Consider the following 27,392-nt stretch of genomic DNA (forward strand, 5'->3'; position numbering starts at 1 on the left):
TTTAATGAAAGACAGGTGTCCTCACATGCACGTGAGTTTCTCATGCACTAACCTTCTAAGCCTGCATACAGAACCCTTTAATAACCCTGTGTTAAGAATACCACTTATGCCCATGAACATATTATATAATTCCTTTTTTACCCCTTTTATTTTTCATTTTCATGTAATACAAATAGTTCTTTTTTTCATGAGTTTTGTAATGGGATTATATTGATTATGTTCAAATAAAGTTTCTGTATGTTTGATCTCATGCGTTCCTCTTTCCCTTTTAACATGGTATCAGTTGGAACGATCCTTGTCCCATTACCTTTTTGATTCCTCCTTTTCTCTGCTTTTCACCATTGTTGCTGTTTTCTTTTTCTTCATCTTCTCGTTTTCCTCAGGTATGTCTTCTTCCCTCTTTCTTTTGTTATGTTCTTGATTTTTTTGTTTTCTTTATAAATCCTGTTTGTTATTCATCTCGTTCTTTTTCAATTCTTCATCTTGAGTTTGATTTTGCTTCTTCCTTTTTTCGATTAATTTTTTTTTCTCTGGGTTTTTCTTTTCTGTTTTTTTTTTTCGATTTCAATTTGATTTTCGTTTTCTTTACCCCTTTCAATTTGATTTTCTCTGGGTTTTGTTATGTTTGATTTTCGTTTTCTTCATCTCGTTCTCTGGGTTTGATTTTCGTTTTTTCCATTTGTTTTTTTTTTCTCTGGGTTTTCGTTTGCTTGTTTTTTTTTTCCTTCTTCCTCATCATGTTTGCTGATTCCATCAACGATTTCACATCCAACAATTTCAATTCTCGTATCATTGATCTCACCACCGATCCGAGCACCGTTTTTTACATCCACCCCTCCGACACCACCGCCCAATCCTTCGTCTCTGAAAAATTCGAAGGGCAAAACTTCATCACCTGGAAATCTTCTATGATTATTGGTCTTTCTATTAAAAATAAAATGTGTTTTGTTGATGGATCCTCACACAAACCATCATCCACTGCCCCTACATTTCAAGCCTGGATTCGCTGTAATGATATGGTAAGAGGATGGATCCTCAAGTCTTTAAGCCCTATTATTGCCAAAAGTGTTTTCTTCTTCAAGACTGCTCAAGAAATGTGGCAAAATCTTGAAGAACGTTATGGCCATACTAGTTCTACACAGCTCTTTGCTATCCAAGAAGAAATAGCCACTATACAACAAGATAATGATGATATAGCTGTTTTCTATGCCAAACTCAAAGTGCTTTGGGATGAATTAGATGAGGTCAGCCCTTTGCCTACTTGTGAATGCCTCCGCTGTACTTGCAACCTCAAATCCAAATTCCTTAAGGTTCTCCATGAACAACGCCTCATGCAATTCCTGATGAAGTTAAAAGATGAATACAGACAAATTCGAAGTAATATCATCATGATGCATCCTTTGCCCGGTATCACAGAAGCATACAAGATGGTCTTACAAGAGCAACACCACACCACTCTCACACAAAATAAGTCTCATCCTGAACCTCTTGCTTTTACTACTGACAAACTCCCACCCAACCAATTTCCCTCAAATAGATCTTACATCAACAAAGGTAGACACATCCCTCACAAAGGTATTCTACCTACATACAAAGGAATAACCACAAAAACTTCCATCTTACATTGTGCCCATTGCCACTGTCCTGGACACACCATTGATAGATGCTACAAGCTCCATGGATACCCTAAAGATTACAGAACTCAAAACCAAAAGAAGTTTGCTCATCATTCCCAACTTAACATACCAGAAGAGGTCTCTACTCCTTCAAGATCTGCTGATATGATGCATACAAATTTTACTAAAGAACAATACTCACAGCTCCTCAATCTCCTTGAAAAACATAATTCTGATGCTCTTTCCACTCCAAAGCAATCTACTGATCAAAATCTACACACTGCCTTCCTCGCAGGTAACATTTGTCTTTTATCTCACATTGAAAATGATTGGATCCTTGATAGTGGAGCTACTGATCACTTTTGCTCTAATCTCCAAATGTTCCACACATACAAAAACATTGAGAATCAACACACCTTTATTACCATTCCTAATGGCACAAAGATACAAGTCACACACATTGGCACTATTTTTTTAACAAAAAATCTTCAATTAAAAGATGTCTTATATGTTCCAGATTTCCAATTCAACCTCATCTCTGTCCATAAACTTTGCAAAAACCTGAATTGTAAAATTACTTTTAATAATCACAATTGTTTTTTACAGGGTCCTACCCTTCCCAAGAAGATAGTTCTTGGTAAAATGAAATCTGGCCTTTACTATGCTAAAGAAGATTTCTCCAGTAATTCAGAACAGCCCTCTTCTCCTATTCCTTCTGCAGGCAATGTCACCTCTTCTTCAAGCATCTACACACAACAAGCTAAACTTTGGCACTTAAGAATGGGTCACCTTCCTTTTTCGAAGCTCTGTTATGTTCTTCCTTTTTTTAAAAACAAACCAAAATACATTGATACTATCTGTCAAATATGCCCTGCATCCAAAAAATGCAGATTATCCTTTCCTACTAGTGAAATAAAAAGTAATAAATCTTTTCATTTACTTCATATTGATGTATGGGGACCATATAAACATGCTACCCCAAGCAACTGTAATTTTTTCCTCACTATAGTTGATGATTTTACTAGATATACATGGATTCATTTACTTCAACACAAATCTGACTCTGTTAGTGTTTTACAAAAGTTCATAGCATATATTGAAAATCAATTTCAAAGCAATGTTCATATTATTAGAACAGATAATGCCAAAGAATTGTGTGAAGGTCCCATTAAAGATTTTTATTACACAAAAGGAATCACTCACCATACTAGCTGCATCAATACTCCACAACAAAATGGTGTTGTTGAACGTAAGCACAGACACCTATTGAACACAGCTAGAGCTTTATCTTGGCATGTTACCTCAGCCTAGATTGAGGGGGGTGTTAAGAATACCACTTATGCCCATGAACATATTATATAATTCCTTTTTTACCCCTTTTATTTTTCATTTTCATGTAATACAAATAGTTCTTTTTTTCATGAGTTTTGTAACGGGATTATATTGATTATGTTCAAATAAAGTTTCTGTATGTTTGATCTCATGCGTTCCTCTTTCCCTTTTAACACCCTGCCAGATAATTGTTTCCAGATAATTACTTATTAACACGAAATCTTTCCAGATTCTGGCGGGTTTGTTTTGCTTTGGCCATCTTTTTATCATAATAACCTTTAAATTAATATTTTAAACACAAACGGGTAAAATAAACTTACAATTTTTCTTTGAAATACCCTGGACCAAGATTGTGATAAAAATTTTTATAAGAAGACATAATAAGGATGACATGTAGAAGAAATTGAGGGAATGAAACGTCGATGAAGAAATTGAGAAAGAAATGTAGAAGGAGAGGAATGAGATTGAGGAGCTGGCGGGCTGGCCGCGTTAGTGAAGATGTAAGGTTACCAACTTAGCATATCATATATATGAATTGAAATGGGGGGCAAACTTTTTATTAATTATCCAGTTAAGAGTTGGGGTCTGAGGGGGCGGGTATAAGGTTCCGGTCTAGAGGTCGGGTCTAGGTGGTTTAAATTCGATGCAAATTCAAATCAAATCATAATATTTATAATTCAAATTGAACCGAACCAAAAAAATACCAATCCAAATTGAACCGAATAGACCAAATAATATCGATTTGTATATTTTGCAGCGAAAATCAAATTTGCATGTATTGTTTTAAACTTTTTCTTTCTAAAACTTCTAAATAGATATTAATAATTTTAGGGTTTTTAATTTGAACAAGTAAAAACTTTTAACAAAAATCTAAAAATAAGGGCAAAAATTCAAACAAATCAAATGGAAGATATAACATGCCTTTAACATTACGGTTTTTTCGGTTTTTCGGTTTTGTTGGACCCTATACCGAGTCCAAACCAAACACCGAATTATAATTAAAATTCAGTCCAAACCAAATCAAATTTAAAATATATTCAAACCAAATTACTTATTCGATTTGGTTTGGACTCGGACTCAGATTCGATGGGTCTAAAAAAAATAAGACTCAGACTCGTAAAAAAAGGACATATTCAGAGCGCGTCCAAGAGGGTCCTAGGCTCATGACCATCCTTAGTTAGAATATAGCTCAATTCATAGAACGAAATTTGTTTTATTTGGGAAGGAAATTGTTGATTGAGGGATCTTGGAAATAATAACCTAAATAATTAAACGAAATCATTAATTGGTGTTAATTTGAAAACCTTCCATTTTAATAATTGAAAGTTGATTTTCAAAAACCTTTTTTTAGCTTTCTGAAAAAATTTGGGATAATTACTTATGTTTCTCTTTTAAAAAAAAATTTGTCGTCCAACTTATACATAAACTCACAAAAAAAAAAATTAAAAGCTTTTGGCTTCAACGAATGTCACAGATTATCATAACCTATTATACATAACTTTTTTGGATATTACCAATTTTATTTACGTGCTAGATATATTTAGTTTACATAGTTGTTGAATTGTCAATCCTTCCTACCATCAATTAAATTGCTTTACTTGGTTAATCTAACTTTGTTTATGATTAATTTTGTAATACTCAAATTAGGCACGAACTATTACAAAAGGTCAGTGGTAGTAATTCTTAAAAAAATTTTCATAAAATAGCACTCTACTTTTAAACATTAAGCTACAGTAATATATAAAGAAAAAAGTTTATTTTTTTCGTTATGTTGTGAAATTATCATTTTAACCTTTCTCTTCCATTCATTTGTATCTTTCTCTTCCACTCACATGATCTCCCATTCCCTCGCCTATCTTTTCCACTCCTTTCCATCAAGTTATTTACTTTAGATTAGTGTTTCTTCTTAGCTTTTCTTAGCTGTAATTTTCTTCCTTGTTTGTTTTCTACTATATTTTGCCTAGCAATAACCCACAAGTTTTAAGCTCTTTTCTTTTTTGGTAAGTTTAATTAACAAACATGGCTTTAGATGTAACCTTAGAAGATGATCTTTTCTTTGCTGATTTATATAGGAAAATCTCTTTCTTGATTGATGAAGATGATGATGATTATAATTACCCAGCAGTTTCCCATTTTCCTTCCATTTTCCCTCATGTATGTCTTGTATTGATTTTTTTTTCTTTAATATACAGTATTTTAATGTTCTCACAATAAGCTATCATATTTTTCTAATTAGGAATATACTATGATAAATAATTAAAAAGAAAATTTTGATATAATTAAACCAATCGTTAATTAAAAGTAAATAACTTATTGTTGCGTTGATGGTGGGAGTGGTCAATCTTGTTTCTGCTTTTTGTGTAGTTGTGATTAGTTTTGCAGAAATATTAATAATGGATGAAATTTGATATGACTTAAGTAGTTGAGGACGAAGAAGATGAATGAAAGAGGAAGGATAAAATGATATTTTTATAAAATAACGGAAAAATAAACGTTTTTTCTTCATAATTTTGTAGCTCAATATTTAAAAGTAGAGTGTTATCTTGTGGAAAGTTTTTTTAAAAATACTACCATTGACTTTTTGTAATAATTCGTGCCTATCATATAGAATATCTCTTAATATAATTATATGGCATTTGATGATCAACTATGTTTTTATGCATACTATCTAATTATTTGGTTAGACTTGATAAAAATCTTATAATAGAAAAATTTGCATAACATATGATTTTAAGCATTAATATAACTATCAATTTTAAAATATAAATATTTGTATAGAAAATTATACAATTAAATATTTAGAACAAGTCAGATTCGAAATTAATTGTGGGATTAAGTTGAAATAGGGTCAACGTATGATTCGATCAAATTACATGTGTTTTTTGAGATCCGCCTTGGATTTGTAGGAAAATTTGAAATACTTTGGCAAAAAAAAAATAATTAAATAAACTAAGTTTTAAACTTATTCCAAAAGTAAGCGTGAAATTTCTAAATCTGAAGTTTGGGGCTGTTCGCAGATACTAACTGTGAACATGTCGAAAAAGATAAAATAGCTGTTCGCACTTACTGACTGCGAACAACTATTTGACCTGTTTTGACCTGTTCGCAATTATTAACTGCGAAGAGCAATTGAACAAAATAGCTGTTCCTAATTACTAAGTGGGAACAACTATTTTTGTATTTTTTTGACCTGTTCGATGACTGCGAACAGACCTAAACATTAAATTTGAAAATTTTACACTTACTTTTGAAATAAGTTTAGAACTTAGTTTATTTAATTAATTTTTTTTTGCTTGAAGTATTTCAAAAATTCCATTTGTAGTTGGATTATATGGACTATAGAGTATTGAACTTTTCATCACATATTAAAAATTTCTAATCGAACTTTTTCCTAGGGTCAAATCAAATTTTTTCCTAGGGTCAAGTCTGATCAAGTGCGATCCCTAGCTGACTAGTAGACTACTAAATGAGAAAAAGAAGACATAACTCTCACAATAAGTATAGCACGAGGAAAAAGAGAAAGCACGAAGAGGAAGAGATATCTAATGGATGTCCAGAAGATCAAAGTGGTCAATCCAATTGTTGAAATGGACGGTAACTAACCCTTCTTCCACCTTTTATTTGAATATTCCTTCTTCAATTTGTTCTTCATTAAATCAATTAATCCCCGAAGCTGGATAATTCCACCTTAATTTTTCTCTGGGCGTTGCTTCATTGTTACTGTATCTGCAAGCAATTTAGCTATCTCCCTTCTGGGTTGATTCAATTTTTAAGGACAATTGATCGCCATTTTCAATCACTACTTGTGATCTTGGTTTTAACACTTATGTAAAAACCATTTTTCTTTTTTGGGATTACTTTGAAGTTGGGATCGAAACTTAGATGTGTTTTTAACACTTATGCAAAGAATTGTGATCATGAATTGGGATTACTATGTAAAGACCAAATTCTCTGAATTAAAAAATTGTGATCAGTATGCTCTTGCGTATAGGCAAGATATGGGGATTGGATATTGATATGCAGCTGCAAGCATCACTTATTGATTGAATTGTTTGACTGTAATGAAGAGACTATGGAGGTTGTTTTTTCGGCCTCTTAGATTCAGTTGACAATCATCATTATACCTAGTATATTCATCAGTTTCGGATGACGGTAGACTATACCCTTATCAAAAGAGTTGCACTTAGTAAAACCCTAGGCTCAAGACTGAATTGTTGAATTATTGATTTCTAATAGCCGGAAATTTAAGCTCAAACTAAACAACTAATTCAACTCAAATATAATCTAGCTCATATTTTTAATATACAACCTTTTTGATAATTTGGTGTCAGAATTTATGGTGCGGAGTGCAAAACAAAAAAATTCCATTAATGCCACTATGTTGCATGATATATGTTGTATTGGAGACATACAAGCAATAGAAATGAGAGGAAAATTTTTTCAAGAACAAAGGGGGCAATAATGGCATAGGTCAAAATAGAGAAATGAAGCGGAAGACAAGTAATTTTGGGTATCTTAGGTTACCACTGTAATCATCAAATTTATATTATTAAGTAATACATAAAGATTACAACACATACACACATTGACAATGTGTTTGTTACTTAACCTCAAACACCTTTAATGGTGTGTGGTCACATACATAAAGTACAAGCACACTCTAAGATCTCTCTCTAGCTTTCTTGTGTTTACTCCCTCACAAGTGATTGGGCACTCAATGATAACTGCAACAAGCTCACAACATGAGTTACCCGCACCCAACATCAATGCAGAAGCTTTGAAAAATTTCTCCCCCTTAAGCTTTACTAGCTTCACTGTGGTGACCCAGCAAGTATCAATAAGTAAAGAAGAAAGAAAAGAAAGAGAGAGAGGAGAATGAAGAATGAGACAGTAGAATTTAGAAGAGAGAGAGAGAGAGAAGAGTACAGAAAGAGGGGAATGTTTAGTGTATATTCCAGTATATCCAATCACATTATTACATCATATATTTATAGCTACACAATTATTACAAAACTTGCTGCCAAAGGGATTGGTTACAAAAAATGCCTTCTAGGATATACTTTATAACAGAATGCAGCCACCTCATCATTTGTTGCCCATTTTCAGCTCATATTCTTCTTACGTCTGTGGTAAACCTTCAAGCCGTAGCTGGATCAGCTGGTACGACAATACTCTCGGCTAGGATTTCACCTTGTCCTCAAGGTGATGAGAAGGAAAGGTAGAGAGGAGTTTATCGTAGTTCTCCCAAGTAGCTTTAGATCTTGGTAGACCTTGCCAATGCACAAGTACTTCAGTAAGGTTGGGACTTGGGTGGCGAATAGCCAGGAGAGCAACAGGCACAACATCAAGAACCATGTCACTAGAGAGTGGTGGGGGAATGGTTGAAGGAGTCGTGAATCCTTGAGCCAACTTGAGTTGAGACACATGAAAGACCGGATGATTCAAGCTAGAGGGAGGAAGATCAAGCTTGTAAGCCACCTTATCGATTTTTTGGAGCACGGAGTATGGACCAAAAAATCGAGGAGCTAATTTCTCATTAGGTCGTTTGGCCAAGGACTTTTGACGGTATGGTTGGAGCTTGAGGAACACCAGGTCACCTTCAACAAAAGAGACTTCCCGACGTTTCAAATCCGCAAAGTGTTTCATAACTTGTTGCCCTTTGAGCAAATTAAATTGAATCTCATCAAGCATGGCATCACGTTCTTGAAGCATTGCTTCCAAACTGTTGACAACCGTACGAGTATGACTAAATCGGACGAGGTGGGGAGGTGGCCGTCCATATAAGGCATGAAACGGATTCATCTTGATGGTAGCATGTGGAGCGGTATTATAACAGAATTCAGCCCATGATAGCCATTTTTCCCAATGTTTGGGTTGGCCATTAATGAAACATCACAAGTAAGTTTCGAGAGCTTTGTTAACGATCTCGGACTGACCATCGGTTTGCGGGTGGAAAGCAGTGCTGTGGACTAGTTTATTACCTTGCAAACGAAATAGCTCACGCTAAAAAGCACTCAAAAAGATACGATCTCGATCGGACACTATGGAGGAAGGAAAACCGTGTAGATGAACTACCTCTTTAGCAAACAAGGCAGCCACAGATGAGGCGGTAAAGGGGTGCTTCAATCCCAGGAAGTGAGCATATTTGGTAAAGCGATCAACAACGACCAAAACCGTATCCATGTCCTCAGATTTAGAAAGACCCTCAACAAAATCCAGGGTAATATTGTCCCATACGCATGTGTTAACAGTGAGGGGTTGAAGAAGCCCAACGAGAGTCTGATAAGAAGCCTTTTGTTGTTGACAAATGGAACATTCTCGGACATATTGAGTGATTTGTCGGTGCATACCTTCCTAATACAACTCCAAAGCAATACGTTGGTACGTTTTAACTTCACCCCCATGGCCACCAATAGTAGTATCATGGTATTCTTTGAGCATAATTGGAATAAATGGGGAAGCCTTTTTGCCAAAACGAACCGGCCCTTATAAAAGAGCTTATCATGATGAATGGTGAAACCCAAAGGAATATCAGTTTCTGTTTGGACTGCTTGAGAGATTTTGGATAAGGTGGAGTCGGCGTGCACCTCACGATTCAACAACTCCTAATCAATTGAAATGGAACCGAGAGCAGTACATAACTCCAATTGAGCAGTAGGGTCACCTTCACGGCGTCGTAAAGCATCAACCACTGTATTAGATTTGCCCGGGTCATACTGAATAGTAAAGTCAAAACCCATAAGTTTCATGACCCATTTTTGGTATTCGGCTCTGATTTCCTGCTGTTCCAAAATGAACTTGAGGCTAAATTGGTCAGTCCTCACCACAAATTTGCGACCCATCAAATAATGCTTCCATCGTAGGATGGAGAACACGATCGCCATTAATTTGCGTTCATTGATAGATTTTTGTTGAGCACGAAGACCCAAAGTGCGACTAAAGTAGGCAATTGGATGATTATCTTGAAGAAGAACGGCGCCAAGACCATGTCCCGAAGCGTCTGTTTCCACCATAAAGAGCTTAGTAAAATCGAAAATTGCTAGCACAGGAACTTGAGTCAATGCTTGTTTTAGTACATCGAAAGCTGCCGCTACAAAATCATCCCAGCAAAATGCTTCTTTCTTCAGTAAATTGGTAAGTTTGTGGGTTTTGTGAGCATATCCGGTGACAAAATAACAGTAGTAACCGTTGAGGCCCGAAAATCCGCGTAACTCCCATAGATTTTTGGGAATAGGCCACCCTATGATGGCCGGAATTTTCTCAGGATCGACTGCTACCCCTTGTGTTGAGATAATGATCAGTGAATGAGTAGCTAATGTATGCAACACAATATCTGCATAAGTTTGCTGGGTGTGCTCATCGGGGCTATAAACAAGGATGTCATCAAAAAATACAAGTACAAACTTGCGTAAATAAGGCCGAAATACCTCGTTCATGAGAGATTGAAAAGTAGCCGGTGCATTCGTGAGTCCGAAGGGCGTAACCAAGAATTCGTAATGGCCATCGTGAGTCCGGAAAGCTGTTTTGCACACATCAGCAGCCCTTATTCGCATCTGGTGATAGCCTGATTTCAATTCAAGCTTAGTGAAAAAGGTAGCTCCCATCAATTCATCCAGTAACCTGTCAATAACGGGAATAGGAAATTTGTTCGGCACGGTAACTTTGTTCAAAGCACGATAATCTACACAAAAACGTTATGACTCATCTTTCTTCTTAACAAGGATAACAGGACTAGCGAAAGGGCTAGTGGATGGTTGAATAATGCTAGCTTTGAGCATATCCTACAAACCTGCACCATTCGTTCAATTTCAGCCTTCTATGCATACGGGTATCTATAAGGGCGGATACTCACAGGATCACTCCCTTCCTTAAGAACGATGGCATGATCCTTGGAACGTGGAGGAGGCAGGTGAGGAAGGGGTTGGGTTACTTGGGGATATTTGGTTAATGTGGCAGTAAGGAAGGCTGGTATAGGGTTGGGATGTTTAGGGGTAGACACTGATTCAAGTAATCCATTGCATTCTATCAAGATTCCATTCTTTTCAGCCCTCAATAGCTTCAACATAGATTTTAGTAAGACCTTGGAGCATTGAAGGCCCGGGTCTCTTTGAAGTGTCACACATTTCTCCATTCCATTGAAGTTTCATAGTTTGGGTTTTCCAATTGATGGCTACGGTACCCAATTTTTCAAGCCATTGAATACCCAAAATGACATCCAAACTACCCAACTCAAGAGCAAAAAATCGATCACAAATTTCGATCCCCTGTAAGGACAGCAGCACCTCGGTACAAATACCATCTCCGAAAACCTCCATGTCCGTACCCAAGGTAACCTCAAATTGCTTACATGGAAAAATTGATAGTCCCAATTGTCAAGCAGTAGTGGTGGAGATGAAGTTACTGCTAGCTCTAGAATCAATCAACACCCGTTCCTCTTTTCCAACAATTTGGCCAATTAACTTCATGGTCTTGGGTTTTGTAAACCCGATTATGGATTGTAACGAAAGCCCAGTCATGGGATCTTCTAGCTCAGCTTGCTCTTCTACCTCCTCCACTGTTTCCTCCTTACCCATTTCATCTTCGTCTATGGATCCGGGTCTGATCTGGGTCCATGACCTTAGGGTTGGGGTTAAGGTCCACACGTTTGAGACCCAGATCCGACCCGTGGACCCATTTACATCTTTTTTTCTAAATTATATATTAGTTATCATGTGTATTTACTTGTTTGATTTGGAATTTCTTTATATTTTTGAACATTAATTGATTTTAAACTTTATCGGTTCATGTAATTTGAAATGTGGTCTTTGTATATATATTTTTAAAATTAAAAGACTTGATAAATATTTTGGTATAAAAACTTGTATGTTGAAAAGCTTTATATATTTATTCGCTCAATTAGCATAAAATATTACAAGATCCTTGTTAGTCGAAAAACTTTAAATAATTTTGTACGAATGTCGAAATTGTATAATATATAATTTTTCAAAAAATTCAAGAAAAAAAATTGTTTTGGACTTAGATCTAGACCTTTAAAATTAGGTTCGGGTCTAAAATTTTTAGACCCTATGGACTTGGATCCGGGTTTGGGTCCAATAAAAAAAACTAGGGTCTGGATCTGGGTCTAGCTGGAGCCAATCCAGATCCGACATATGGCCATCCCTACATGTTAGTGGAGCTCATGTTTGGGGGAAGAACTCGACTTCGTGGTTAAGAGGATTAGAAGGAGTGGAGAGAGAAAATTTTGGTGAAGATGATGATGGATGGTGATGATGGAAGAAAATTTTTGTACAGGGAGTGTTTCATTATGGGTTACTGCCCATTATGGTTACAATTAACGGTGGGGGCATATTTGAAAGAAAAGAAACTCATGGAAAGCTCATAGCAATAATATTACCTACACATCAATGATGATGTGAACATTAATAGTAAACTCACTTCGCTGATTCATTTTCTCAGTCTTTGTCAAAATTTATCACTTGCTCGCTAATACTTCCTCCTATTCAGCCTAATTGTCCCATTTATTTTTGGGTACTATTCACTTATCACTCTTAATTTGTATTTTACTCTTAATCTATAAGTTAAAACATAGTCATGTGGGATCTTGTTTGATTCGTCTCAATACAAGGATTATTAATATCAGCTTTTTATAATTGTTAATTAAGAATAATTTGAGATATTAAGGGTTAAAATGTTGCCTAAACAAGTGTAAAAAAACTAAATGGGACACATAAGCTGAATAGGAGGGAGTATATCTGATCAAGCCCATTTGTTAACAAATCTATTTCTTGCGCAAGGTTGAAGTTCAAGTCGATTTTCACCCACCTTGTGGATAAGGTGGTTTTTTTGGGGCTGAAAATGTAATGAATGGGTAGGAGGGGCATAAGAATTACCGAATAAATAGTGTTCCTTCTCTCCCTCTCATTTTGCACAACTTTTCATTTTGATTTATCCTATTGATTTTACACCATTTCTTTTGGCAATAGTCCCACTAGCATTCTTTTAATCTTATCCACAAACTTATACTCTCTCCCCATGTTAACCACTCATTTCTATCCCCCACTTATTTTTTGTCTCATTCTCCACCCCAATTACCCTTTCCACTAAATTTCACCGAAATGAGAGGGACAAAGAGAGTAATAAGCAAATAGTTAGTTTAAGGAATAAGTAGTATAAATTGGGAGGAAAGATAAGAAATAATGATTCAATCATCTTGTAATAGAAATTGGATGAGTTTTATGACTCATTTTGGGAGACCTAAAACTTCTCGAATTGCTTGACTACTATCTCATTTTATTGTAATCATTCTTAGGTTACAGTTTACGATTTGTATTTACATTCTACACACATGAATACATTTTGAACGTTATTCATACGAATCGATCTATTCCATACATTTTTGAACAATTCTTAATTTACAATTACTCTAGATTCTTCCTAATATTCATCATTAACACACATGGCAATGTTAGTCATAACACCATAATCATTTATGATCATAGATACATAGCAAAAGGAGTATGAGGACTGTGAATCATCCTCTTTTTATGGAATTAACCTACATGTTTTAAACATATAGCACTTTCAGGTTTCAAGATACGCTACTTTTTAAGATGTATCTCTACATTCAACGTTATAACTTTTTGCATCTTTGACATGTTAGGAGATGAAATGACTCGAGTAATATGGAAATCTATTAAAGAGAAGGTTAGATTATAATGCTGTATGTATGTCTTTGTTTTGTTACGTAACTTAGGCAATATCTTGATTGCAACTTCATCTCTTTGTATAAATGTGAGACAGCTTATATACCCCTTTCTGGAGCTGGATATAAAGTACTTTGATCTCGGTCTCCCAAATCGTGATGCAACCAATGACAAAGTCACCATAGAAAGTGCAGAAGCTACACTCAAGTAATTTCCGTCTTGTGAATTATGCTATTGTCTACCTTGTAAATCACATTATGCCACCAGTATATCCCTGGGAATAAATTCAAATGGCTTCTTGTTTCATTTATGATGGGATGAAACACAGAAGTTCTTTGTTATTGCTGGTAGCCTGGCAATAATTGTCATCTACGTGGAGGAATAAGATAGCCCCGAGGAAGCTATAAACTCTTGCTAATGATTTAGTTAGTTGATAATGGTCCCTGGACGTCGTGTATCAGTATGGAACTAGTAAATGTACCTTAGTCTATTGATATTACATGCAAAAATTTGTTTTGTTCTGCTATTTTCTAATGATGGAAACCTAATTACTTTTAACTACTTTTTCAGGTTTATTGCTGTTAAAATGCATGTAATATGCTCTTTTTGTTTGTGCAGTTTGTACTTTTTCATAGTTCTATCTTGATTCATCTGTATCAGGTATAATGTTGCTATCAAATGCGCAACTATAACACCTGGTATGTCTTTATTAATTTTTCCCTCTTTTTGAAGATGGAACCTTTCCCTTGAATGATATTGATAACTGTAATATTGTGTAGTTTTTTAATCTAAATATTTTATTCTCCTTAAATTAAATTAATATGAATACTTTCGACTTAGTTATTTTTTAACTTCATACTATTTTCAAATCCTTGAATCTTCCAATGGTAAAGGCGTGATCAACGTCTAGGAGCAAGTAATGAAACTATATTTCTGTCAATGGGCCACTAGTTGTTCAGTCTTCAAATTAGGTCACCTATGGGGCTGGGAAAGTTGTTAAGAGGGTAGCAGCCTTGAGCATTAATGATGTGATATAGGCTGGTGTGTTGATAAATTAGCACTGAACAAGGAAATCATGGAGGGCGAGCTGCATTTTTAACCTGTCTGGAGTAATACAATGTTGTTGTATCTTCTTAGTTGGAATTCTTGTATGAGATACAAGATTGCCTGATTGTTTTTCATAGAGAAGAAGGGACTTTGGTTTTCATATGTGGTTCTATAATTTCTGACACTTCTTGTTCGAAAAGCATTTTATGTTGTTAATCATTTTCTTTGGTTTTCAACAGATGAAGGTCGTGTACAGGAGTTTAATTTGAAACAGATGTGGAAGAGTCCAAATGGGACATTAAGAAATATCCTTAATGGTAAAAATGTTGCTTATGTGTTTGTTTCTAGTTGTGAAATCTGTATCTTTAGTACTTGGGGTTTAGAATTCTAGTTCATTTATATGTTATTTCAAGTTCTACCTTTATATGGCTAATTTACTGATGATCGCTTAAAGGGATGGATGTCACTTCAATCCCTTCTATTTTACCCTTGTCCTTGCATTCTATGTGAGCTGTTGAGTAGAAGATGGGGAAGAATTTGTTTCGTTCCCCATCTCTGAATTCTTAGATGTCAAGTTCATTCTCATACTCATATTGGGAAACACTTTGCTTAATGAATCTTCTATAACTTTAGAGGGGGGGGGTGGGGGGTGGGGGGTGGGTGGGGGTGTGAAGGAATTCTATTGTCCTATATGTTCCAAATGTATTGATCTCTTTGCGAACATGCCGAACTTTCTCGCAACATTATAAAAACATTGCTTTAGTGCTACCTAAGTTCCTGATAACTGCATGCTTTAGTGCCAACCTCCAAGCTTGAATCCCGCAAGCACCTGCTTACGACTTCTTTCACTTAAGAAATTGAAGTTTAGAATAAGTGAGATTGACATGAATGACAGAATTATGGAATAGAAATTAGAGAAGAAAAAAGAGAGAACTAAGGGTTGAACTTGAAAATTGAATGTTGAAAGTTGGAAATCACAGAATAGAGAATAGAGAGAGATGAAGAAATTGGAAATGAAAAGTCAAAGAACGTGGGGCTGCCTTGGGGTGGGGGGGGGGGGGGGGGGAGTGTTTAAAGGGATCAATGTCATATATGTATTAATAGTTAAAGTTTTTTTAATTGTATGTTTAAATTGTAATTTTTTTAATTGTTACTTGAGTATGGTGTTAATAAATGTATGTAATGGTTTTAAATTTGTGATTAATTTAGAATTATTTGATTAATTATTTAGAAAGTGATAATATATGACATTTAAAATATACATTACTAAAAAGTTAGTTCAAAAACAAATTAAAAACTTATCATCCAGCATAACTTTTATATTTATCATGGTATGAGTTGACTGTTGATTGAGTTTTTTTCCGTTCCCATGATCTGCGATCGCTACTGGGACCGCAATTTTGCACCATGATATGAGTTGCTCTTGCTGAAAGATTTTTCAAACTGAAATTCTATGTCATCCTTGCAGGTACCGTTTTCAGGGAACCAATAATCTGCAAAAATGTCCCAAGGCTTGTTCCAGGTAATCAGTTAGCCTTTTTGCACGTCTCCCCCCAAAAAGTCCAACCACGTTGTAAAAAGTTAGGAATATTTCAATCAGGTTGGACAAAACCTATATGCATTGGAAGACATGCTTTTGGAGATCAGTACCGTGCATCGGAGGAAGTCATTCGGGGAGCAGGAACTCTTAAGATGGTATTTGGTAAATCCCTGTCTCTTCTGGATGCTTGCTATTCCAACTTTTAGTGTTTTAAAAATGAGATTAGCGTATAGTAGTTGACACTTTGTCCAGTGATACATGTGGCCTCTTTTTTACCCTTACAGATAAAAGTTCCATGACTTTTCATTTTTTTTTCAGACCTTTCAAATGATAAGAGTGTGAATGTTTGCAGTTCCAGATGGGCAAGGTGAGAAGACAGAAGTAGAAGTTTTTCGATTTAAAAATCCCGGAGGAGTTGCGATGTCAATGTATAATACTAATGAGGTACTTCATCAACCGTCAGGAAATTGTTATCTTGACTAACTGTCACACTAATTTACGTCAAGTATTATATTTTCTTGTGCACTGTTTCATGTGAACTTGGACATGATATTTGCTACCAAGGGTTAATCGGAAATAACCTCTTTGCTAGTTTTATCATTAACGGTAAAATTGTGTATATCCGACCCTCCTAAACTCTACTTTAGGTGGGAGCCAGCGTTGCGGTAATGAAATGTTGTCACGTTATTGTTGTGTGTAATATTTTCTTGGCAACAGTCAATACGGGCTTTTGCTGACTCTTCTATGAGCACTGCTTTCCAAAAGAAATGGCCACTTTATCTCAGCACAAAAAACACCATTCTGAAGAAATATGATGGGAGGTAACGATTTAGAACTTTACAAAGTGTGTTCTTTCGGAAATTGTTACTTCACTTCCATGATTCCTTGGTGCTGATGTCCTTGTTGAAGGTTCAAGGATATATTCCAGGAAGTTTATGAAACAAAGTGGAAGTCGAAGTTCGAGGCTATAGGAATATGGTGAGATCTAACTTCTTGTTTCTTAGCATGCATTATTGATCAAACTTCTTTAATTTTGGCAATCTAACAAAAATTTCTATATTTTTAAGGTATGAACATCGTCTAATAGATGACATGGTTGCTTATGCTATGAAGAGTGAAGGGGCTTATGTCTGGGCATGCAAGAATTATGATGGAGATGTCCAAAGTGACTTCTTGGCTCAAGGTTACAAATCAATTCTGCTTAAAAACTTAATGATGTCGTTCAAGTAATTGTTGAGAATTTTCAACATTTTTTGTTCTACTAATGCAGGTTTTGGGTCACTTGGGCTGATGACATCTGTTTTGGTTCGTGTTCTTTCATTTTTTAATTTTTGTTGCACGTGTCTATATTTTTCATAATAATTTAATGGTGGAATCCAGGTATGTCCAGATGGACGGACAATTGAAGCTGAAGCGGCTCATGGGACTGTTACTCGCCACTTTCGCGTTCATCAAAAAAGAGGTGAAACAAGTACCAACAGTATAGCATCCATCTTTGCCTGGACACGTGGGCTTGCACACAGGTATCAACTCGTCTAGTGATAGTTTCCAAAAGTTCATGATAAACTATTAAAGGGGACATTTCCAGGGCTAAGTTGGATGACAACACCAAGCTCTTGGACTTCACCAGTAAGCTTGAAGCAGCATGTGTTGGAACTGTTGAATCGGGGAAGATGACTAAAGACCTGGCACTCCTTGTACATGGGCCTAAGTAAGTTCAAACAATTACTTAAAACCGTTCAGTAGAAAAATTCCTATTCTCTATGTTGCAAATTGATGTTCTCCCTTTGCTAAAGTATTAAATCTAAAGTAACACTTTTAGATTGTTAAATGTTTTATGTGAATAAAACTTGAAGAGATTACAAGTCTTTGCAACCCAATACAAATTTCTAGGAATTGAAATTACAACGAATTTAATTAACTTAAAATAAATAAATAATCTTAAATCGAAGATACTTTAAGACAATACTGGCTGTGGAAACTTGATACCAAATCGAGACACTATCTAGTTTTCCTAAAAGCGTTATTCCTTCTACGTGGTGCTTAGGCTTAAAACCTGTAATACACTTTTGAGATACAACAGTTTGCAATTAATTATAAACACTATATAATTCATCTTTGTGAAGTATTAAAGATTATATTGAGCAATCTTAGAAATAGAATGAAAAGAATTGATCAATTTCCTTCAAACTTAATAATTTGTAGAGAATTTAACTTGGGGAGGTTGAGAGGAATAATATTGCAATCATTTAAAATAATTAAGAAATTGCACTTATGAATTGTTTTTGTGTATCTCACATAAGAGAAATTGGGTATATATGTATATAATGATAGAATTAACTACCCATGATTCCATGATTTCCTCACTTTTCTATTTTTTAGAAAATAAAATAGAAAATTAATTTTAGGTTATAGTTTTTAAAAATAACCACTACATTTCAATTAAATCAAGCTAAAATTTAGTCGTTTAATATTAATGCCCAAGAAAATAGCTATTGATACAAACTGTTTTGGAAAAATTCAAGCCCAACCGCAAATTAATGCTGAAATCAATTCAGCCACTAATTGGGCCAGCTCTAGCACCCCATGAAGCTTTCTTCAAGCCCTACAAGCTACTGACTTCTATTGAAGCTTACGGTCTCTAATTTTCGGCCCACTTTATTCCTTTCCAATATTTGGAAATTTGAAAAAAATAAGACGTTTTAATGACTTTTTTCAAAAAACAAGCTTCGTTCAAATTTTATTCTCAAAATAAGCGTCTATGGCTCCAAAGCTAGACTTGGTGTATACTCGCTCTTACTAACAACGAATTAAAACCAATGGTCAAAAAATTAGTTAAGGGTGAAGTCGCTGTTACTAACAGTGACTTAAGGGTTGACTGGTCAACTGTGAAGTCGCTGTTAGTAACAGCGACTTTAGGCTTGACCTGGTTTGACTTTTATTGACTTTTTTGTATGATTTAAACTAGCCGTTGTAAAATTGAAAAATAGCTGTTATAAAGTTAAAAATAGCCGTTATTATGTTCTATGAATAACTCCATCATTTTCCCTACTTCATTGTATCCAAACTCCATCATTCTTGTTCTAGTTAATCGATTTTGAAGGTAACATAAGGTATTATGTTAGTATTATTCTCAATTTATAAATGTTAATATGATTTTTGAATGTTATTATGTTACTATGTAATTTGATATGGATTCGTTGAACATGAATGAAATTGTGTTGAATTTTTGAGAGCATTTTCCCTATTTGAATGTGATTGTTTGTTTGATTTTGATTAAATTCATACCTAATTCTTGGTGGAATGATTCATTGCCGAAAACTCTGAGTAATTAACATCATTTCATTCATAATAAACATGTGATTATACGATAAACATATATACACATCTACATATATGTTACAAAATATACACAATAGTCCACATGTTACAAATATTCAATATATACAAGATGTTACTAATGTTTAATATATAAAAACAGTATACTAATGCTAATCCTCCTTCTGTACCCCGTCTAATTGTCACGGTTTATGATGCCTCTTACGATAGTTAGAGGCGGTCGCATGACGCTCGGGTAGGGGAGGTGATTGATACTGGGATGATCTAGCCCCTTGTGAGGACCCGACACCATAGTCGGGGCACGTTAAGTCTACCTCCTCAAGATGAACGTCGGCATGATGAGGAGATGACCCTGAGCGTCTATAGTGGTGTTAGGCACAACGACTTCTGGAATGAAGTGCTGAAACTGTGTCCCTAGGAGTATGCCTTGGGCAATCTCCCGTACAGGCTGCTCCCGGCTGGAGCTGATGACAGCTGCAATGCCCTGTGCCTGCATTCAATTTGGAGTTAATGAAATCTATAACATGTAAGTTCTATGGATAATAATCAACATGGAAGAATACTTACAAACTGTGTCATCGTCGGTGCTGCGGGAGCGTACTGGGCGGCTGCGATGAAACCTCGTGGTGTCATCCATCGACGAGTGATGGAGAGGAACCACAACATGTAATCCACCGAAGTAGGTGCGCCTACAGCATCGATCAGCGCACCTTAGGCCAACAGCTCTAGCCTGTGATCCCAACCAGCGATATGGCGCAAGTTGATCTTCAACCAGTTCTTAGGTTCCCGACCCTTGCGTGAGCTGTGATGGAGATCCGCCACTGTGTCACAAGGCGGCGGGTTGCCCTGTACCATCCCAAATTGGCGCAGTACGCGCTCAGGGAGATGCACTTCGACTATGTCGAAGCATATCAAAGATACAATTGCTCTCCCTGACAATATCCCTGAGCGCTGACGTAATGCAGCGTATGCCTCGGCGAGGAAAGGGTCCCATCGAAACTACACGTGAAAATGTAATTAATAAAATATGCAATGTGATAGTTACAAGACTAGTAAGTGAAGCCTTTACCTGGTCAGCTCGAAGTAGATCGAATTGATCGCGGTAGAAGCCCACGCCAGATCCTGTGAGAGTCCTTGTACGTCTATCAAAAGACCACCGCGATCCATATGGCACATCTGGTGGTGGAAGAATTGGTGGCGCAAATGCACCACGTCCCACAGTCCTCATCGGTTGCCCAATGAGAATGTGCTCCCACGCCTAAAGCTTTGAATTACAGATATAAGTAAACGAAACATAAGAACAAATCAAGAAACAAAGCAATAACATGTAAAGTTAGTATTAACTGGAGAATAATTAGGGGCCCAGCGATTTGCTTCGCGTTCTTCCGTGAAGCGTCACATAGTCTCCTGTACAGATAACCTAGAGCTGCGGAACCCCAGCTGTAACCGGAGATGACCTCCCACGGCGCATCAAGCAACGTCAAGTACAAAAACTATACCTTGTTGCCAGTCTTATTGGAGAACAAGACAACACCAATCAGATATAAGAGATACACCTTAGCGTATCTCTCAATGGTAGCCTCATCAGCACTTTCAGGGAGGTGCGAGAAGTTCTGCGCAAGCCATGTTACGCGCAACCCACTCCCTTTGGATACCTCTTGGGGGGGGGGGTCGGACTCCTAAAACTCTGAATTATATCTTGCCAACTATCGAGTTGGTGTCCAACGGTACAGACGGCATGTCCCTCGATGGGAAGCCGTGTAAACACAGCTACGTCAAGTAAAATGACAGTAGCTTCACCTAGAGGTAGGTGGAAGGTATGTGTCTCTTGGCGCCACCGCTCGACTAAATCCGTGACTAAAGCCCGATCGACTCTCCCTTAAGCGATGAGGTGGAAGTCGTACAACCTCGCTCGCTGAATGTAGGGAATGATCCGTGCGTTAATCTGCCACGGAGCAGAGTCGAGATGCCTAGTGTATATGGTCTCTGTGTCGGACACCTGAACGCAAAGATTATATTAGCATAAAGTTAAAGTATTAAGGCATATACATTCAAAATCTTAAGTTAATTAACCTGGACATTCCATAGTACACTGCTCCAGTGATCTGACTGCATCGTCAGCATACTAGGGTCGCGAGGGCCTAGAGCTGCTGGATCCATCTCTACTGTAATTCAATAATAACTTAGTTGTAGTTATGATTATACGTAAAAGACTTAACAAATACTCAAATTGTTTACTTATGTTATTTATTTGTTTCCATAGTCTTTATGTTTCTATACTCAAATACAGTTTACCTTGACTTGCAAGTTCTAGTGTTGTGACCTTCACTACCACACCGTCGACAAGCGTTGCGTCTCCTTGACCCTTCGTCCATCTCGTTGGTGATCCTCTTTGACTTAGGTCTTTCTAGTCCACGAATGTGATCTGGATCATGTATCACCTCAACGCCGGTGTATTGAGGCTATGACCTCTTATCAATCAACGGCATGAATATGGATTCATATGTATTCACATAGCTCTGTAGTGTAGCAGGAGCCCACAAAACACTCATACAATAAGTGTCTTTTAATACAAACGGCAAGAACATGAGAACAAGTTAAGTGATATATGGAGGGTTTGTTACAAGTGCATTTCCTCTCTCTCAAATCCACACTTTGTATTTTACCACCCTTGGTGGATCCTCTATTACCACGTCAAGTCTTAACTTGACAAGGCCTCGTCTGTAGTCAAATGCGACGATCTCATGGAAGTTTGCCTTCCCAGTGTTACGGGTGATAATTCTTGTGGCGGGTGAAGTGTACTTAATTCCCCCAATTAGCCATGCATTTGCATTCTCGCGTCTTTTAACAAAATAATCATTAACACGGTAGAAAGTGAACTCCACAAATTCTCGTTTGGCAACACCAATAGCTTTCAATCCCTCGATGACCTTATGTGGTGTCTTTGCTCTGCAGTCCTACCATACATCTTCTTCAGCTTCACATTACCCATTTGACGGTTGCAGTTACTTAACAAATGCCGCAAGAAAAACCTATGATGGACATTGTAGGTTGCTATTCCGGCTCCTCCATGGTTGCTAGAATGCCCGCATGTCTATCAGAAATAACACGTAAACCTGGACTATGCATCACATGCTTACAAATACACGCCATAAACCAAGACCACGCAGCTATGCATTCCTTCTCTACCGAAGCAAAGGCAAGCGGGAAGATTCCCTTGTTGCCATCTTGAGCAATCGCATTCAATAATGTATGGCGATACTTACTGTACAAGTGTGTTCCGTCAATAGCAATAAGGGGTTTGCAATACTTGAACCCCTCAATACTAGGTTTAAAAGCCCAGAACACACGTTGGAAAGTTCTAATACTAGGACGGACGTACACACCAACATCATTATCTTCCTTAAAGAACCACTCAATTACAGTCCCGGGGTTAGAAACTTGCATTGCTTTCAAGAAGCGTGGAAGGAGAGAATAAGAGTCTTCCAATGTCCCATTGATGGAGAGAAGGGCTTGCTGTTTAGCACACCATGCCCGCTTATAGGTCACTTCGACACCAAATTGGTCTTTCCTTATTTGTCGCACCACAGAGACCTTAATTGATGGGTCTTCAGCAACACAATTTTTAATAGCATTGTTAATCACGGAAGATGTCAAATGAATGTGTCCAGCTGACACATTTTCAGTACTTAATACACAACCCCCATGCTTCCCTTTATATGTAACAATCTCCATGAAGATGAATAGGAGCTCTTCCTAGCCGTTAGCCTCCAAACACACCCTCTGTTACACTTCAAGGTAAGCACGGTTTGATTTGAAGTCTCAGTTCGGTACTCAACGTTCCTACGAATATGATACAATTTAATAGCGTCCAACAAGGCATCCTTGTTATCAAACATCATACCCTTTTGAAACTCTCCTTCATCGTTGTAGGTTGTATCACATGCCTAAGACCTCCAAGAGTTGTCCTCAACGTGTTCATCTAGAGGGGAAACTGGTGCATGAGGTGTAGGAGCAACGATTGTTAGAATGTTGCCTAAGGTCATGTCATTAGCTAGAGCCTCCTCATCAACACCTACATCGTCCTCAGAAGAAGCTTCAACGAATTCATTACTCTCACTATTAACATCATCCCAAGGCTCATTTGTATCATCTAAGTTAAAAGTATCATCATTTGAGACTTGAATATGAAGTTGTTTGGGTTCATTAGAAGGAGAAGAGGAAGATGTCATAATTGGATTTTGGGTTTCTTGGGTAGGGAAGGGCGTAGGAGAAGGAGCAGAAGAAGTTACATTCAGGAATGCATTTGTTTCTACAACATTGACATCTTGATTCCCTAGGGGTACCTCTTCTACATAAAACTCTAAAGAAGGAATAGAGGTAGACTTTGAATACTCCCACATTGCATCTATAGCCTTCTCATCCTCAACCGGAAGAGCTAACAATTCTCCATTCATATTGTATTTAAAACTTACATTAACAGTACTTCTTGTAGTGTCAATGCCAATCTTAGAGCATATAAAATTTTAAATTCATTCAAATCCATGTTTGAGTTGCATGCAAACATTACGTCTTCCCCCAACATACTTAACATTGCTACTACTTGTTCGAATTGAACCATTCCAAAAACATACAACAGTCATACAAAATGAAGCCATTTCTACAAGAATACGTACAAAATCAACATCTCTATCAAGTTCATAAGAAAGCAAGTACATTATTCAACAACCCTCACAAGTAGAGTTCACAACATTCATAACAACACTTAAAAACAAGGCACATTGATTATTGACTGCATAAATATATATATATATAATTTACAAATTTAGGGTTTGCATTCAAACATTCTCTACATTAAATTCAAACATTTTCTACATTAAAGTCATGAACAAACAACCTCATTATGAAGATCATGGCAAATAACAACTACGTTTGACATATTTATAGAGTTCAAGTGTAAATGACCACCATAAATGATATATTTTTTAAAAACAAAAATAACTAAAAAATTTCTAATAAAAGAGTACCTTAATAAGCTGTAGATCACCAAGGAGTGGTGATTTGCAAGTTTATGAACCTGCATTTAATTGAAAGTTCATGAAGAAATATAAACCTTAATTTTCGAAAATAGATAAAAAAAAAACACAAAAAAATTATTACCTGAAGTGATTGTAAGAAGATAACAAAACTAATTAGTAGTAGGAACTTGGAATTTGATGAGATTAATTGGAGGATTGAAGTTGATTTTAATGGTGGAAAGAAGAGGGAGATTTTCGTGGGTTATTAGGGGTCTCAAACGAAGTAAAGTGAAATGAGGAAGGAGGAAGAAGACTGCTGTATTTAGGCACGCCTAAAGTCGCTGTTAATAACAGCGACTTCACAGTTGACTAGTCAACCCTTAAGTCGCTGTTAATAACAGCGACTTCACCCTTGACTAATTTTTTGACCATTTGTTTTAGTTCGCTGTTAGTGAGAGCGAGTATATACCAAGCCTAGCTTTGGAGCCAAAGACTCTTATTTTGGGAATAAAGTTTGAACGAAGCTTGTTTCTTTAAAAAAGTCATTAAAACGTCTAATTTTTTTCAAATTTTCGTGCTCTAATTTTCGGCCCACTTTATTCCTTTCCAATATTTAGCACTATTTTCTTATTTCTTTTTGGACACGGGTTTTTAACCTCTTGTCCTTAATTATAAAATTAATATTTTATAATCTCCTTGGCCCTACTATTTTCATAGTACTTGTCAATAATTTTCATAGAATTAAACCTTAGTAAAACTAAAACTTATAATTATACTTAAACTTTTATATCTTTTATATCTAACTTATCCAACAGAAAGCAGGGTAGACAAATAGAATCTAGGCTTGAGTTTGCCTAGGTCATGACTTGAGTCATTTGATTAAAAACTCCAATACTATTGAATTTTGTAACATATAACACATAAAAATGTTAGCCAAGTTGGTTCAGAGGTGACTGTTAGTCCGACCCTATACTAGTATCTTAGATTCGCCCCTACTTGAAATATTCCTACTTTCTCTCTTTCCTCTGTTACCCTTGGTGACACTAAATAAAACATCAATATTAAGTGAAGTTAATATAACATTGGTTACAAAATATTTAATTGGAAAAAGGTTTTTTTAGGGCTAACTAATTAGTAATTAGGTACTCAAACGGGAAGAAATATCCTAAATAACCTTTAATTTTTATACAAAACATGTATTCGACCACAGCCAAAGGCTCAAAACAATAGGGGCATTTCGCCCCTTTCTTGTAGCCTTAGTGCATCATTATCATTATTTTAAATTAGTCGAACTCGTTGGAAAACCATCACCCATTACAGAATTCACATGTAAACACCTTGAAGTACATTTTCTGTTTTAGATGCCACCATTTCATAGTTTTCATTGATTGGTTTGACTATTATCACATGATACACTAATCATCTCGCGAATCACGATTTGGAAAATCAAATTGTGGTCTGTTTAGGGTCTTTTTGGGGTCAATTTCTGCGATTTGTGAATTCATAAAGAGATTTATTTGACGAATTATGTTATAAAGAGTTAGATGCCGATTTGATTGGGAAATGACTTGTAATAATGTTCTTTTATTCTTTATTTGCATTCATTCAGTGGTTTTCTGTTCAAAAGCATCGTTTGAATTGGTTATCTGTTAATCATCCTAAGCTAAATGTGCTATGTTTTTTGTTGACATTTACAAAATCCACTACTTTAGAGCCAAAAGATGTCAGTATTTGAACACCGAAGAGTTTATCGATGCTGTGGCCGAGGAGCTGAAATCAAGGCTAACTGCCAGAGCAAAAATGTAAAAACTTCAACCGAGAGATGGCAATGACTATAGTGATAAATCGTTTGCAGATAAAATCCGATGTCTGCAAGTATAGTGAGTACAAATAAAATCTGTGTATTTGTTACATGATTTGGGCTTTTGGCCTTATTACTTATTAGCCTTCTAATTTTTATTTTCTACCATTTCGAGTTCCATTATTTATACTCTAATTCAGTGGAACTACATTACTCTTTGTTCATTACATTTCATGTTTTCTTTGTTATAGTCAAGTTCAATCATATTATTTGCAATAAGCAAATCAAAAAAAATTGTTACAATTAATCTTGGTGTGTGATGTAATATAAAGCCGAACCATTTTTCATATTACTCCTCAAAGTCAACTCAATACAATCCAAGCTCACGGGTAGGGGTAAAAGTTATTCGGTTAAAAATCATAAACCAAACCAAACAAAACCGAATCGAATAAGGAATTTGGTTTGATTTTTTTTAATATGATTTGAATTTGGATTGATATTTATAACACCGAAATTTTACGATAAGTAATTTTTAAATGTAACTTAAATTGAAATAAAATAGACAACATTATTGTAAGAATGTCCAATGGAATGCATTCATAGACACAAGTGATCATTCGAATCCTATTGTCTGAGGATAAGTGGGTTGAACACTCGAAAAGAATGACATCAACTACATTTCTGATTACGGGTATTCTGAATTGTTCTCCATAAAAAAAAAAAGATAAATAACTTATCATATTAAGAAAACATTATCAACTACTGATTTTCTAATCCATTCTTCAACCAAAGTGCGCCATTCCAAATACTAAACCAACATTAATATTAGCATATCCCACAATGAATTCATCATGAAATTCTAGAGCTGATGCATCTATTACAAATACGTACAAGCCTATCTATTAGAAAATTGGTCCAAGCTCGTATTAATGTAGTTTATCTTTTCAAAGACTTCATCGCGAACAACTTCACCATCATTTTCTCAGGAAGCATATC

The 27,392-nt window shown here is 36.0% G+C and overlaps 1 protein-coding gene across 2 annotated transcripts; it reads left to right on the top strand.

The window, feature by feature from the left end:
* The first annotated feature begins 4,825 nt into the window (after nt 1-4,825).
* On the top strand, nt 4,826-26,745 carry LOC130825439 (isocitrate dehydrogenase [NADP]-like). Of its 2 annotated transcripts, XM_057690674.1 has the most exons (16): nt 4,842-5,102; nt 6,344-6,542; nt 13,609-13,652; nt 13,749-13,858; nt 14,312-14,349; nt 14,938-15,015; nt 16,167-16,220; nt 16,299-16,400; nt 16,591-16,682; nt 16,956-17,059; nt 17,148-17,216; nt 17,306-17,421; nt 17,509-17,543; nt 17,619-17,761; nt 17,827-17,949; nt 26,308-26,745. In XM_057690674.1, exons 2-16 carry the CDS (start codon nt 6,494-6,496, stop codon nt 26,399-26,401), a joined length of 1,251 nt encoding a protein of 416 aa, XP_057546657.1. In that variant the 5' UTR covers nt 4,842-5,102; nt 6,344-6,493; the 3' UTR covers nt 26,402-26,745. The 2 variants fall into 2 exon arrangements, with proteins under 2 accessions (XP_057546658.1, XP_057546657.1); XM_057690675.1 differs by lacking the exon at nt 26,308-26,745 and having other exon boundaries at nt 4,826-5,102; nt 17,629-17,761.
* Nucleotides 26,746-27,392: the final 647 nt, after the last annotated feature.

The sequence above is a fragment of the Amaranthus tricolor genome, chromosome 10, assembly GCF_026212465.1.
Source record: "Amaranthus tricolor cultivar Red isolate AtriRed21 chromosome 10, ASM2621246v1, whole genome shotgun sequence".
NCBI classification, from domain to species: domain Eukaryota; kingdom Viridiplantae; phylum Streptophyta; class Magnoliopsida; order Caryophyllales; family Amaranthaceae; genus Amaranthus; species Amaranthus tricolor.

Coding starts and splice junctions, on each gene's coding strand:
- LOC130825439 (XM_057690674.1), top strand. CDS start 6,494: ATGGATGTCCAGAAGATCAAAGTGGTCAATCCAATTGTTGAAATGGAC. Junction 13,653..13,748: donor GGAAATCTATTAAAGAGAAG/GTTAGATTATAA, acceptor AATGTGAGACAG/CTTATATACCCCTTTCTGGA. Junction 14,350..14,937: donor ATGCGCAACTATAACACCTG/GTATGTCTTTAT, acceptor GGTTTTCAACAG/ATGAAGGTCGTGTACAGGAG.